Here is a 15,982-nt window from a genome sequence, read left to right as displayed (position 1 = left end):
AGTGCTCTACCACTGAGCTAAATCCCCAACCCCTAAACCACTCTTTGTAACAGAAGTCTGGGTGCAATGAGTGGCACATGCCTGTATTATTCCTAAGTAAAGGAAAGATGATCAGGAACCCAAAGTCATTCTTGGTTATAAAGTCTCAGGTCAACTTGAGCTGCCAAAGACCCACTCTGAAAACAAACATCCTGGCGGTGGTGGTGCCCACCTTTAACTCGGCATGTGGGAGGGAGGCAGAGCAGCTGGATCTCTGAACTGGAGGCCTGGTTTACAGACGCATTCCAAGGCAGCCTAACCCTGAGTCTGAAAACCAACCAACCAAAGCCCAGTGACAGGACAAGCACTGAGAAATGCTTAAGGTTTCTTTTCTTCATCATTCGTCCTTTCATTTTTACCTCTTCTTTTCTTCTTCTTCTTCTTTTTTTAAACAATACAAAAACAAGGCCTCACCGTGCAGCCCTAGCAGTTCTAGGTCTTGGTATGTGGATAAGACGAGCCTACAAAATTTCAGTGATCCACTTGCCTTTGCCTCACAAGTGTTGGGCTTAATGTGTATACCACTTTTCCTGGCTCATTCTTTACATTTTCATTCCCTTCTAGTTATTTGGTTAAGATAACTTATTTTCCCTCCCTCCTTCTCTCCCTCACTCCTTCCCTCCCTCCCTCTTTTAAAAATAATTTACATTATGTGTTGTAATAATATAAAAAAATAAAATGGGTATTGTTGTCTTTTACCCTACTAGGTCCTCGCAGTGGTGTCCCAAGATATCTGCTAGATATCTTGGCGGAAACACATCCCAGCACTTTCCTACACTCAAACCATCACATAAAAGAACACACAACACAGTACTTTTAGGTCCAATTGATAAGATATAATTGCCCACTTAAACATACAAAGCCCGGTACCATCCATCCCTTGAGAACATTAATAACAACCTGTAAATACACAGAGCAGAATCTTAACATCACCTGCCATGGCTTCTCACCCTCTCCTCGTCTCCTCTTCCTTCAAACTTCTCTCCCGCCCATCCTTCCTTCTCCTCCAATGACAGGCCTCCTTCTATCCTGTACCTGCCCCTCACCTGTACTTTACAAATTCAATGGGAGGTGGTTCTGGTGAAGTCACCTGAGTTCTGAGTCCTTGACTAGGCAGCTGTCCTTGGGGCAGTGGAATTAGCATCAAAATACAGATAACTTCAGGGCAAACCACAACAATTATGTTTTCTTCTGTGACTCATATACATGTTTTTCCTTCGGTATTAATTCAGAATTATGCTGTAGTTTGGATGTTGCATACTCTGTGTGTGTTTAAGGTTTGGTGTACCCTTTGGGCTTGTTAGCAGATGAGCTTGCAGTGGGCAGTTTTTAGGTTGTGGCACATGCTCAGCCCACTCATACCGCCTCTCCTTTCTTCTTTCCTCATCTCTCTCCTTTGCTACCTTCCTCCATCTCTCCCTGACTGGGGTGTGAGCAATTTTGCTCTAGTAGGTGACACCTACAGGTTCTGTGGTGCGACACCACATGTTCAAAGCAATTGGTTCAACCAGTCAGGCTATGAAACCTAAAATTCTGAAAACTTTTCTTTTTAGAATTGATTCAGGAACTTATTGTGAGGGATATTTAGTTAGCAACTTTAGTAAGCATATGTGATGTGAGGCCCCGTCAGGAATATGGCACAGAAGAGAAGTCTGTAGGATAGTCTTCAGGATAGTTATTACAGTAGAAATGTTTGACCACTTCTAAGGTGGGGCCAAGAGTAGAATCAACAATGTACCTCCACTCATTAACATCAACAGTGTAGGTGGTAAATTCCAGAACCTCATAGTTTTCTTTCCTTTCTGCTTTGTTCAGAAGTAGAAATGTTCTTTCTTTAACTGCCTGTGTAGCTTTTCTTTTACTAATTTCTGCAAGACTAAAGAAAAATAGTTTTTTTGTTTTGGTTTGAGACAGGCTTCTCTGTATAACCTTGGCTGTCTTAGAACTCAACTCTATAGACCAGCTGGGTATAGTGTGTATATCTATAACTGGGGAGGCTGAGGCAGAAGTATGGAGACTTCAAAGTCAGCCTAGGGTATATAGCAGGACACTTCAGAGAGGGTGTGAAAACTGGGACAGGGTCCTGGTAGCTCAGGGATCAAGACCTTCCCTAGCATGTTTGAGGCCTAGAACTGAATTTGATCCCTAGAACTGAAAAGGGGGCGGGGAGTAACAACTGAGTAAGAACTATAAATTGTGCTCAGATTTTACATCAGCCTAGTTAATGAGGAATTCAATTGCACTTTCTTATAGAGACTTGTGGGAGCTTGGGATGTCAAATATGTGTAGTTGGGATTATTGGAATTTATGTCAAGAAGAGAGCTCTAATTAATTATAGAAGTTGAAATTGTAGTGCATAATTGTAAGACCAAATAGTGAAGAACTGAGTAGACTGTAGGAGGCTTGAGAAGTATAGGTTTGTTAGGAAAAAGAGCTAAGGCAATTGCTAGTGGGGGACTGTGTAGAGTAGAATTTAGAGCCGGCTTACTCAGACCTGGGACACAGTAGCAGAGAAATTGGAAGGCATGGAGGAATGCTGAGGATAACTCACTTCACCCTGCTCTCATGGGAAGTTGGCAGAGAAGACATGGTGAGCAGAGCGATGTCACTTAGAATGGCAGCTGGGACAGGGAAGAAGAAGGTTTTAGGCAACAACAGGACTCAGTGTGGAAGGCAGAGAGCACTGAGGTCAAGGAAAGGGCTTGTGGTAATTCCACTGTGGGGTAGCTATCTTCCTCTTCTGTAACTCTGACTTAAATTCACTACTTTTCAGATATAAGAAATCTCAATTCTCTGGCCTTCAGTTAACCTTTGCAGTGGTGAATAGTAATATAGCGATGATGTCTGTTAGGTTTAACCAAATAATCAAAATTGGACTAGCTTGATAATATAAAATGGCTTTATTTCTCTGTTAACAATTGTATATAAGTGGAACTTTGTACATTTTTATAAAGATTTTAAGTTTTAACATCCCCTAGTATTTTAAGAAATATTTTTTCTCCCAATTTCATTTTTACTTTCATAAAATGCATGTGACATCAAAGTGTCTATAGACTCCCATTGCCAGTCCATCTCTGTCTCCTTTCAACTTGTAAAACTGAAACTCGGAGCCCATAAAACTATAATTCCCCACTTCTTCTCCCTTAGCTTCTAGCAACCGCAGTTCTATTTTCTGTCTCTGATATTGACTCAGCTAAGTCTTTGTTGTAAATGAAATCACAGAATACAGTTTTTTGCTGTTGAGCTTGTTTCACAGTTAAGATAATATCCTCCATACTTGTCTTGGCATAGTACGTATCATTTCCCCCTCCTTAAAACTGAACATTACTATGTATTTTTGCCTTTTGCATGTGTCTGTTTTGGAAATTTGGTTGCTTTCACATTTTAGCTGTTGTGAATGATACTTCTATGAACATGAATATAAATATCTCATTATCTTTTTGGATCATATAGTGATTGTTTTTAAGAATTATTTATTTTATGTATATGAGTATACTAGCTGTCTTCAACCACATCAGAAGAGGACATTGGATGGTTGCGAGCTACGATGTGGTTGCTGGGAATTGAACTCATGACCTCTGTAAGTAAGAACAGTCAGTGCTCTTAACCACTGAGCCATCTCTCCAGCTCCCAATAGTGATTGTTTTTAAGTTTTAAGCAACTATCATGCTGTCTACCACAACTGCAATGTCTTATATTGCTATGAACAGTACACAGCTTTGCAGGGGAATTTTCCCACACCCATGCCAAAATGTTCTGGGTTTGGGGATAGTGCTTTATTTTGGATAGTAGCCAACCTAATGTGTATAAAGTAATACTGAATTGGAATTTTCATTGGAGTCCTCTAATTATGAATTATATCGACTGCTTTTTCATGTGATCATTAGTCATTATGTATATTGTTTAGAGAGAAGTCTTTATACATTCTTTTGCCCAGTTTTCATTTGGGTTTACTTTTACATTTTTTTTTTTTTTTTTTTGGTTCTTTTTTTTTTTTGGAGCTGGGGACCGAACCCAGGGCCTTGCGCTTCCTAGGCAAGCGCTCTACCACTGAGCTAAATCCCCAACCCCTACTTTACACTTTTTTCTTTTTTTTCTTTTCTTTCTTTTTTTTTTTTTTTTTTTTTTTTTTTTAGGATTTGTTTTATGCATGTGAGTATGCTCTCGTTGTCTGCACACACACTAGAAGAGGGCTTTGGATCCTATTACAGATGGTTGTGAGCCACCATGTGGTTGCTGGGAATTGAACTCAGGACCTCTAGAGGGAAGCACACTCAGTGCTCTTAACCACTGAGCCATCTTCTAGCCTACTTTCAACACTTTTTTTTTTTTTTTTTTTTTTTTTTCTTCTTTTTTTCGGAGCTGGGGACCGAACCCAGGGCCTTGCGTTTGCTAGGCAAACGCTCTACCACTGAGCTAAATCCCCAACCCCTCAACACTTTTTTATTGTTGATTTTAGGAGGACTTCCCACCTCTGTTCTCTAGCTCCCATTCATGTTTGATTTAGAGAAACAGTGTAATAAGGATAAGGGGGAAGTATTCTTAGATGGCATTGCCGTGATTGACGGGGTGTGGAAGCCAAGCACAGTCTTAGATGATGCACTTACCATTAACTTTATGAGCCTTAAGTCTGCCTATCAACTTTACATTTTTAAAAAATTTATTTTGTGTATATAAAAGTGCTTGTCTTCATGTCTTATACCACATGCATGCCTGTTGTTCATAGTGGACAGAAAAAGATTGAGTACCCTGGAATTGGCATGCTAGATAGTTGTGAGCCTCTGTTTAGGTGCTGGAAATTTAACTCAGGCCCTTTGGAAAAGCTATCTCTGGTCTGCAATGATACTAGTTATTCTATCTTTACAACCACTTCTAGCCTGTGTACGACTTGTAGGGAGGAATCTTGAATACAAGCCAGCTTACTGCAAGGTCAACAGAGGACGGGAGGGGATAGTGTATCAGACCTCATTTTTGTTAAAGAATATTTAACAAGGCATGTCAAAATGCCAACTTTTACCTAAATATTTTACCAAGCCAGAGTCATTATTATCAAGTAGGTGGTATTATCAAGTAGTGTGTCTATCAGAATATAGCTTATTTGCCTTGAAATACTTTATTTTACTTAATTATTTTGAGACAGGGTCATACTAAGAAGCCCTGGCTGACTTGGTAGCACGTAAACTAACAGAAATCTGTCTGCTTCTGCCTTCTGAGTGCTGTGACTGAAAATGTGTACTGTTGTGACTGGCCCAGATTTTCAAGTTTTTTGAGTGCGTGTTGGTATCCTTAAAGTCAGAAGATGTTGGATCTTCTGGAGCTGGAGTTACAGGTGTTGCCAGCCATCTGATGTAGGTGTTAAAAGTTTAACTTTGGTCCTTGGTCTCTGTAGGAACATCAAGCCCTCTTAACCCCTGAGTCATCTTTTCAACCCTTCATTCTCTTTTATTTCCTCCTCCTCCTCCCTCCCTCCCTTCCCCTCCCTCCCTCCTCCTCCCCTCCTCCTCCCTCCCTCCCTCCCTCCTCCCTCCCTCCCTCCCTCCCCCTCCCTCCCCCTCCTCCCTCCCTCCCTTCCTAGCAAGGACTGAAATGTAGACATCAGAACTAAAATTTATCCGTATAATTTCTGTTCTCAGAAAGCTTTCACGTGTGTTAACAGTCATAAAATGTAGAGAAAAGAGTTCCCATATTATTGAGAAAGAAAGATTTAGAAGGTTTATGTCAGTTTCATTTTTGTGTGTGTTCCTCATTTTTACTTTGTTCCTTTTGGGGCACTCTGTATTTGTGTTGGATATTTTCAGATTGATTTATGGCTAAAAAAACACAACGCTCACACTATTAAACAAGACTGAAAACACTGTGCATTCACTTGGTTGCTTGGTTTGTGCTAGAGATGGGGTCTAGGGTCTCGTGCCAGCCATTCTAGTCCTGAGCTATATATGGCCCAACTACCTTGTCACTTGTATCTCACAGTATGGGCTATTGTATTATGTTTGATGGTTACACTGTCATGGGTGAGCTTAGTCATTGACAGGGAACTAGGAAGCCATACAAGGGGAAGGGATGAAAGGACAAACGAGCCAAGGATGAGGAAATAGGAAATAGCATTATGTTTCTATGAAACATCATCCTGCAATAAAGTGCCCATGCTTTTTACTCAAGGCGTTAATATTTTTCTTGATTTGATGTGACCGACAAAGAGGGCTTTCTGATGTTAGACATTTAGCTATCTTGTTGCTCATGATCTTGGATATGGATATTGTAGTAATAACATAGCTTGCTCTTGGGCGATACTGCAGTACTTTACAATCTCTACTCTCCCTTCCTCCCTCCCTGCTGTCAGTAGGTCCTTATTTTTGAGACAAGATCTCTGTAGCATTAAGCTTATTATTATACAGTCCAGGCTGGCTTTGAACTCACGATCCCCTTGCCTCACCCTTTTGAGAGCTAAGAGTACAGGCTTGTGCCACAATGCCTGTAATGAGCATCAGAACATCAGTATTAATGATTTGCAGTTCTTCGTGATGTTTTCAATACATTTTAGCTTTTAATAATATAGTTTAGCAGGATAACTTTATAAGATAATTTTTTTTATAACTAGGTTATCTTTTATAAGCAATAATTAGTATTTATAAAATTTACCTAAAGTTCCGAAATTTTTGGACTTTCTTTTGTGTGCTCCGGGTACTTAAATATAAAGCACTAAAATAAGAAAGATGCTAAGAATATGAATTTTTAAATTTTTATTTATTGTTATTTATTTTATGTCCATTGGTGTTTTACCTGCTAGTGTATCTGTGTGAAGGTGTCAGAACTCCTGGAACTGGAGTTATAGACAGTGGTGAGCTGCCATGTGGGTGCTGGTTATTGAATCTGGGAAGAGCTGTCAATGCTGTTAGCTCCTCTCTCCAGCCCTCAGAAAACATGCATTTCGTGGATGGCAATACTGTGAGGGAATGTTTCTGACGCTCATGAGATAGTCCAGAATGAAATGTCATCTTGAATGGTTATATTATATTCTGATATCACAGTATAGTTCATGTTTTAGAATACTAAATGATTATTTAAAATTAAGCTCATTTGGATAACTATACTCAAAATTGTAGATAAATACAGTTTCATACAATCCTAGAGTTTTAGAGTATTAATTACATTTAACCTTGAACATTTCAGGCCGTAGCAAAAACTTCCTCGTTATTGCAGGTGCTTCTTTGTTACTGAATACATTTTTTTCCCTCCTCAGTTCAAAGCAGTATTCAGCGGTTTCAAGAGAAGTTTTTTATTTTTGCTTTGACACCCCAGCAAGTTAGAGAGATATGCATTTCAAGGTAAGAGGAATGTTTCAAATGTATTTTTCCTTGAAGGTTATGTGTTTGCCTTACAGAGTTTAAACAGAATAGATTAGGTGACTTAGACAGAAACTTGTTTTCAAAATTCTAGCATTCTGTCAAAGATCATAAGCTTTGTTACTCCTAAAGCCTTTCCTTACGGCTTACACACTTTGCTGTGCCACACATGACTTTTCCTGTTGCAGTGCATTTCAGTTATGCCACATGCTACTGTCATGACAACCGTGACTCGTAACTTAGGAGTTTCTTTAAGAATTTTAATTGCATGTATAAAAGCAATTACAAGTACAGTCACATGTGGTTAAAGTTTCCATGTATAAACTTTGGGGGCCCATAGTCCACTCTCTATAAAAGTTGAACTAATCTTTTTTCCTTTCTTTCTTTCCTTCCTTCCTTCTACTTTTTTTAAAATACATCCATTTGTGTGTGTAGGGGGTGTCAAATGTCATGGTGCAGTTGTCATGTTAGAGAATATTGAAAATTCGGGAACTAGATATCTTCTATGTGGCTTCAGGGATCCAACTCACCAGGCCATTAGCTTAGTTAGTATCCATTGCTCTTAGCACTGAGCTGTGTTGCCATGCCCACCTGTGCTGTTTCTTAAGGAATAATAGTTAAACAAAGATAAGTCATATAATAAATACTGTGTACTCGGAAAAAGTTACAGTCTTTGAATTAAACCTCAAGAATCTTTTTAAGTTTCTTTTTAGATATATTTGCCAATATTTTTTGTTTTTCTGGCGCTTGTAATTAAACTTTGGACCTTCTGTGTGCTGTGCAAGTACTCCTATCACCTGCAGTGTTTCAGCTGAAAGTTTTATTTTAAATAGGGCAGCATAATACAAAGTGTGAGAATGTGGCATGTCGATGGATGCATCCCTTGTGCTCCAGAGGTAGAGGTGAGAGGATCAGCAGTTAAAGGTCAGCTTTGGCTACCTAAAATTAGTTTCAAAGTGAACATGAATTTGATAGTACTCCAAAGATAAAATAACTGTAAACAGACATTTTGAGACTAAATGGGAATAACTTAATGATTATTCTTGGTAACTGGGCTAGGAATGGTGGCACTTGTCTTTAATCCCAGCATTCAAGAAGCAGCTGGCATAGGCAGATCACCGTGAGTTGAAGGCCAACTTGGTTTATAAACTGAGACCTTGTCTCAAAAAGAAAAGTACTAGCTAGCTTATTTCAACTTGACATAGGCTAGAGCCATTTTGGAAGAGGAGACTTCAGTTGAGCAAATGCTGGCACTAGGTTGGCCTCTGAGTAAGGCTGCTGCTGTCTTAGAGTTTTGCTTCTGTAGTGAAACACCAAGACCAAGGCAGTTTATAAAAGGAAGCATTTAATGGGGCTAGTTTACAGAGAATTGGTCAGTGGTCACTGGAGTAGAGACTGTAGCCTGATCTGCTGACCGAGAAGAGGTGGGGAGGGAGACAGAGATGTAGACGGGCCTGGCGTGGCCTTTTGAAACTTCAAAATTTATCCTTAGTGACACACTTCTTCCAAGGCCACACCAACTCTTGACAGTGCCACACCTCTAATTGGTCCTAAATTATTCCTCTAAATAGGGAAAAAGTATTCAAACTGGAACCTGTGGGGCCATTCTTATTCAAATAAGCATACCTATAGGCCATTTTCTTGTCTGTCCATTGCTTCCGGGCAGCCCAGCTCTCTTGATGATGTCACCCCTGTGTGCTGTTACTGGTTACTGTAAGAAAGTTAGCTGAGCAAGCCAGTAAGCACTTCTCCATGGCCTCTGCATCAGCTCTTGCCTCCAGGTTCCTGCACTGTTCAATTCATGTCCTGACTTCCTTCAGCAGTGGAGTATTGTTACATAAGTGCTGTAAGCTAAAATACCTCCTCTCCCCCAAATTGTTATGGTTCTGGTGTTTATCACTGCAATAGAAACTCAAGGTTAGCTGTGTATCCTCCTCCCTGGCCAAAATGATTAATAGATAACACCACAAACAGGAGAAATACTGTTACTCTTTGCAGTTTGGATGTAGAAGAGGAGTTCTAGTGTCATTGAACTTAGGTAAAAGAAGAAACTCAAAGTCATTTTATTACTCTGTAAAAAATGAATTTGTGAGGTAAGAAGGAAAGGTAGTAAGTTGTAGTATGATCAGTTTTGGGTGCTGGAAAGATGACTCCATGGTTCAGAGCCTGGATGCAGACGACTCAAGTGGTCTCTAGTGCTCACCAGGTTCATAGCCATCTGTGATCCAGTGCCGGGTGCTGGTGCCCTCTTCTAGCCTTTTCCAGTCTTTATTATGTGAGTGTGCACTGTCAAGCTTCTAAGTGAGTATATTCAGATAATATGTCAGGAATTCTTAGCACTTAGCATTTGAAAGTGTGTCTAATATTGTATGGAAAAGACTCTGAGACATGACTGTAGATTTTTTTGAATAATCATGCTGTTTTATTAAAATTATATATCCTAAAAACCTCAAGATTTTATAATTTATAGTTTGAGGTTCCACAGAATAATGTTTACATAAAAAAACTGGTTTGTAATAGTCTTGGGATATAATAAGTCAACAAAGAACACAAAAGTAAAAATTATTTTAAACAAAAATTTGTATCAATTATCTAGTGATAAGTCCTTGTTTGAGGTTAACATTGAGTGATTTGTATAAGGCATAGTATTAATGACATAATGACTTTCTACAACTGATTGCAGTCTTTTTAGGGAGCCGAATTATTTAATTGAAGTGTCCATTGGCAGTTTAGTCACACAAATGAATTGATGTCTTGGTCGTCTTAGAAAACTACCGAATTAGTATGTGGGCCTTTGAAGGAGGGAAGTGAAGAAGATGTAGATTGGGAAATACATATTTCAAGGTGCATTTAATTTTCTGTGTGCATGCGGTTGTGTGGAAGTCCATGTGCTTGGGGAGGCTGCTGAACATCTCACCACCACCAGAGCTCACCCACTCCTGTGATGCAGTCCTCTCTGATCCTGAACTTAGGCTTGCAGCCAACAAGCTCCGTGTTCTTCCTGTTGCCTTCTGCTCTCAATCCTTTCCTCCTGTGCTGGAGTTACAGTTATGATTACACCTGGCATTTTATGTTGTGAGGCAAGCCCTCTTTTTCCCTCAGCCATCTCTCTAGCCCTAAATAATTAATTTAAATAAAAACTTTTAATAATGTCCTGAAGATAGATGATAGTGGTGGTGGTTACCCACTATGAATGTACTTACTGCTTTAGATGGTTCGTTGAGCTTAATAATTTCATGTATGTTTATCCCAAGTATAAAGTTATACCAAGTAATGCTGTTTTCCGTTGCTTTGAAAAGAAATGTGTGTAGGTTGCTGTATGTAGAAGCCAGTGGTTGGCATCAGGTCGTTAGTTTGTCCACCTTATGTTGAGGCAGGGTCTCACAGACAGTTGAGCTAGCCAGTTTGTTCTGGACAATTCCTGTCTGCATCTCCTGATTGCTGGGATTGTAGGTGAGTTGCAACTCCTGCTATTTAATTATAAGAGTGCTGAGGATTTGAATTGTGGTCTTCATGAATTTTATAAATTGAACCATCTCTCTAGCTCCCACTCAGAAGTTAGTTAATTCTGTCATAAAGTTGTATCTGACCAATGTTCAGATTTTTTAAGTTGTCAAGTAAGGGCTGCATGCTACTTTTAACTTAATATGGTGAATTAGTTTTTGTTGTTACTGTATTTCACACACACACACACACACACACACACACACACACACACTCTCTCTCTCTCTCTCTCTCTCTCTCTCTCTCTCTCTTTCTCTCTCTCTCTCTCCTTCGTTCATTTGTTCGTTCGTGACAGTTCCTCTATGTAGCCTTGACTGGCCTGGAACTTACTTTGTAGCCCAGGCTGATCTCAAATGTAGAGATTTGCCTGCCTCTGTCTCTGCCTTTGCCTCTGCCTCTGCCTCACCTCCAGAGCATTGGGAAAAATGTGTGTGGCCACCATCCAGCTTTGTTACTGTTTTTAAATTGTGTGTATGGATGTGTGTCAGTGTGTCCATGGAGGCTAAAAGAGGGGTCAGATCCAATGGAACTGGAATTACAGGATTTATAGAAAGGTTTTATAGAAAAGTTGTAAAAAATAATGCATATGCCCTTTACTCAGCTTCCTTTAATATTAACTATCATAAGCATTGTATAACCTGAAATTAACATTGGTATAATGGACTTCATTTCTGGATCCAGGCCCAAATTATGTTTAATTGTGAAACTATCTTAGGTTTCTTTGACTCAGTGACTATTTTCTTCATCTCTTCATGAGATTCATCATTCTGTACACTTTGTTTTAGAATAGCTGTCAGAGAACAGCTTGCAGGAGTTGGTTGCTTGCTTCTGCTATGGGGGACCCTGGGGTCATTTTCAGATTGTTAGGCTTGCTAGCACCTACAGAGCTGTTTTGCTGGCCCTGGGTATTTTACCTTGATTAGATTATGTGTGTCTGACCCAAACATCTTGTTATATGTTCTTTTTGGAGAATGTCGTGTACTACGTAGTATTTTTGTTTTACTTTTGGTCATGCTAACATATCATTTGGCTCATCTGTCTGTTAGGTTGTAATGTCCCTGGTCTTTGCCCATTATTATTAGTGACTGTCTTGGGGGAAATACTATGAGACTTGGCATATATTTTTCTCCTCAAACCCTTGGAATCTCCTTAAACTTTTGCAAACCCTCTGCAATCTTGCACCTTCCAGTTTCTATTTGGGTTAGTCTTCTACAAAGAACTGTTAACTGGCCTCCTTTCATTTATTTGTGTAATTGTAGATTGATAGATAAATCGTGGGTTGTGACCAGTGCTATAGGAATTTATTTTAGTTATCTTTCACATTAGATCCTAGAAGCTTAAATTTTTTTTTTGTTGTTGTTGTTGCTGTTATCTTACTTAATGGTACTTTATTTTGTTGTTTTGTTTTGTTGTGTTTGGTCTTTTGAGATAAGGTCTTCCTGTATAGTCCAAACTGGCCTTGAACTTGTTTCTTTCCCTCAGCCTTATTTTATGTGTATGGGTGTTCTGCCTGAGTGTATGTATGTCAGTGTGCTGTGCGATGTTATCTAGAGAGACCGGAGGTCCCCTGTGACAAGAGTTACAATTGAAAGATGACATGCACGCTGGGAATTAAAACTTGGAAGAGCAGTCGGTGTTCCTGATCAGTGAACCATCTTTTCAGCTCCATGACATGACTTTTCAAACAAACAAATGGAAACGGTAGTGAGGAGTGGTAGTAGATGATCTCTCTGTGTGCGGCCAGCCTGGGCTTCAGTAACCCCAGAACAGCCAGGATAGAGACCCTGGAGAGGAGGAAGGGGGGGAAGAGAGAGAAAGATTATGTCTAAAATTGACCCCCTCCCCAAATTTACCTGTCTGTCCTGTTTTTCTATTCATTTATTCACTTAGCATATATCTACTGACTCTGCTCTAGTCCAAATAATACTCAGTGTAACAAAGATACAAAATTGAAACATTAAACTGACTTCCAAGAGTTTCTCCATTTCCCTGTCATCTGTGGAGTCTGTTAAGCAGATGCCGTGTACTATTACTCTCCCTTTCATTAAGTGTGCAGTGTCTGTTTGCTGTGTGGGGTTGATTTTTCTTCTTACCTCAACACGTAGACCATGACTGTCCAGTTCTGCCTTTGAGATCTGTGGTGTTTAGAAACACTTCAGTTGTAAGTATGCTACTTTAACATACTTATTTGTGTCCCTGAGCAAGTAACTCAGTCTCTGAATCTTACTTAACCCGTATTTGTAAAATAGTTATCACTCCATCTGATGGGGTAACTTAACCCTGTAACTTAATGTTAGTGTTATGTTAAACCTGTTCTATTTTCCTAACTCCGAGTGTCACCAACCATTCAGGAACACTTCTGAAAGCTGGCCTCTGTCCTGGAATCACCCTTATTTACCTACACCCATGGATTCTCAGAAGTCATTGGGTCTTACAGATTCTTTTTTTGAAGATTTATTTTTATATTTTATGTGTGAGTACACTGTAGTTGTCTTCAGACACAGGAGGGGTCATCCGATCTCATTACAGATGGTTGTGAGTCACCATGTGGTTCCTGGGAATTGAATTCAAGACCTTTGAAAGTTCAATCAGTGCTTTTAACCACTGAGCCATCTTTCTAGCCCAGATCTTACCAGATTTAACACATGAAGAAACTGAATACAGAAAGGTTGAGTCATTTGTACAAGGTCCTAGAACTTGGGGTTAGAGAGTCCCTGTGCCTTCCCAGAAACTACAGAATGTGAAGCAGTGAGCATGGTGAAGGCTAAACTTGCTTTTTCAGGTCTCTCATGTTTGGACTACTGTGTAGTAGTTTCTCTGGTATACTCCAACACTTAGAACAACGGTTAAGAGTGATCTTGCGTTTTTATCTAATGGAATTCCAGGCATATGCTGCCCTGTGTGCTGGCTACGCTGGTGTGGGGTTTTGTTTGTTTGTTTGTTTTTGGTTGGTCATTTTGACCCAAGGTAGAGTCATCTGAAGGGAGAGAACCTCAATGAAGAAGATGCCATTGTAAGATCAGGCTTTAGGCAAGTGTGTAGAGCATTTTCTTAATTTGTGACTCTTCACTGCCCTTTGCATCAGCCTCCAGGTTCTTGCCCGGTGTTAATTTCTGCCTTGACTTCCCTCAGTGGAGTATGCTTCAGGATATGTAAATTAATAAATGCCTTACTTCCTAAGTTGCTTCTGGTTGTGGTGTTTGATCATAGCAACAGTAGCCCTAAGACATCTAGCAAGGAAGATGGTTCTTGATTTGTAATGTACATCCATTTGACCTGGCGATTGGGGTTTTATTTTATTTTATTTTATTTTTTGTTAATAATGTGCATGTGCATTTTGGATCCTCTGGGGTTGGATCTTCAGATGGATGCTGGGAATTGAACACTGGTCTTCCGGAAGAGCGATATATGCTGTTAACCATTGAGCTATCTCTCCAGCTGCTAGAGATCTTGTTAAAATGCAGATTCTTGGCTCTTTTTTTTTTTTTTCCTTTTTTCGGAGCTGGGGACCGAACCCAGGGCCTTGCGCTTGCTAGGCAAGCGCTCTACCACTGAGCTAAATCCCCAGCCCTAAAATGCAGATTCTAATTGTATACATCTGGCACACATCTGACATTCTGTGTGTCTAATCATCTCCTAAAAAAATAACAATTTTTCTTAGGTGTAGACTCCATTTTGAGACCTAAAAAAAGTCTAGAACTCACAGAAGGTCCTGTGTCTTGTAGTTGGATAGATGGTTATAAAATTGCTCTTATTATCATGTTGGAATTGTAAGTTTACAGTTCTGTGTCACAGTCACCTGTGCAGCTCTAAAAACTATGACATTTACTCAAACCAATAAGAACTACCCGATGAGGAAACTTTATAATAAAAAGAGTCTCCACGTGATTAGAATGTTCAGTCAAGGTGAAGACCAACTAAGCATGGAATTAATTCATTAAACTCCTTAGGATCCTAGAATGCTCCTCTTCATGTTAATTAAATTCGTTATGTATAGAAGCAAGTGCTGTATCACTGAAGTTCCTATGAACTGAAAAAATTCCTTAAAACGACATGAAGAATTAGTAAAAGTTTAATGGAGGTTATAAATTTTTTTGGTTAGTGTCATTTAACATTCAAAAAAATTGTGTGTGTGTGTGTGTGTGTGTGTGTGTGTGTGTGTGTGTGTGTGTGTGTGTACAATCATCTGTGACCTCACCAATGGCATACTGAAGTGGCGCCCTGAGGACAGTGTTAGTTACCTTCCTCTGTAGTCTCTACCTTGTTCATTGAGAACAGGGTCTGTGAGCCTGAAGTTGTTAGTCTGGCTAGGCAGCAAAACTCAGGTATTTCCCAGCTCCATAAATCCTGCCCCCTGCAGGGCCCAGGGGCTTGGGGGTGGGGGTGGGGTGGGAGTGTAGTTGCTCCCTGTTAAACAGCACCCAGCCTTTTCAAGGGTGCTTGGAGTTGGAGCCACTGAGTCATGTCCTCAGCTCCTGCTCTGTAAAAATTTCTTGTATTTTCTTAACTTTTTCCCCCTTGCCAACAGGGATTTTTTGCCAGGTGGCAGGAGAGACTACACAGTCCAAGTCCAGCTGCGGTGAGTTTGGTATTTTCCTACTTCCTATTTGTTGTGTGCATTTGAGTTTTAAGACATTTAAGAATGTTTTGATACCCTAACTTTTTTTTCTTTTTTTAATACAGACTTTGCTTGGCAGAGACCAGTTGCCCTCAAGAAGATAACTATCCCAATAGTTTGTGTATAAAAGTAAATGGGAAACTCTTTCCTTTGCCTGTAAGTTGCTACATAGTTACCAGATTTTTGTGTAAGTTTAGTATAAACACTGACAAAGGATAGAAACCATAACAACTTAGTACGGATGAATTATTTAGTCACCTCTACAGAGGTCATAGAAACTTCTTTCAGAAGTAAATGGCTGATTTGGGGAAGATAGAAAGGATGAATCTGAAACAGTTTATTGTAGAATTCTGTTTTGGTTGTCTCTTGGATCATGTCTAACAGGTAACACTCGAGTACACAAACCATGCTGTGGTGAATCTCTGAATGGCTGGGTTTGGCCTATAGAATCTATCAAGGAAGACAGAAATAGCAACAG

General features: G+C 39.7%; 1 protein-coding gene across 9 annotated transcripts in view; it reads left to right on the top strand.

Moving 5' to 3' along the window:
• The window catches only part of Pias2 (protein inhibitor of activated STAT 2), an 86,942-nt gene that overhangs the window by 29,278 nt on the left and 41,682 nt on the right, over positions 1 to 15,982 (top strand). For all 9 annotated transcript variants that reach the window (XM_032885802.1, XM_032885799.1, XM_032885794.1 and 6 more), the window contains exons 3-5: positions 7,280 to 7,364; positions 15,415 to 15,465; positions 15,570 to 15,660. In XM_032885802.1, the coding sequence (XP_032741693.1) occupies positions 7,280 to 7,364; positions 15,415 to 15,465; positions 15,570 to 15,660 (227 nt within the window). The remainder of the gene's footprint in view (positions 1 to 7,279; positions 7,365 to 15,414; positions 15,466 to 15,569; positions 15,661 to 15,982) is intronic.

The sequence above is a fragment of the Rattus rattus genome, chromosome 15, assembly GCF_011064425.1.
Source record: "Rattus rattus isolate New Zealand chromosome 15, Rrattus_CSIRO_v1, whole genome shotgun sequence".
NCBI lineage: Eukaryota > Metazoa > Chordata > Mammalia > Rodentia > Muridae > Rattus > Rattus rattus.
This window is presented reverse-complemented; position numbering and strand designations above follow the sequence as displayed.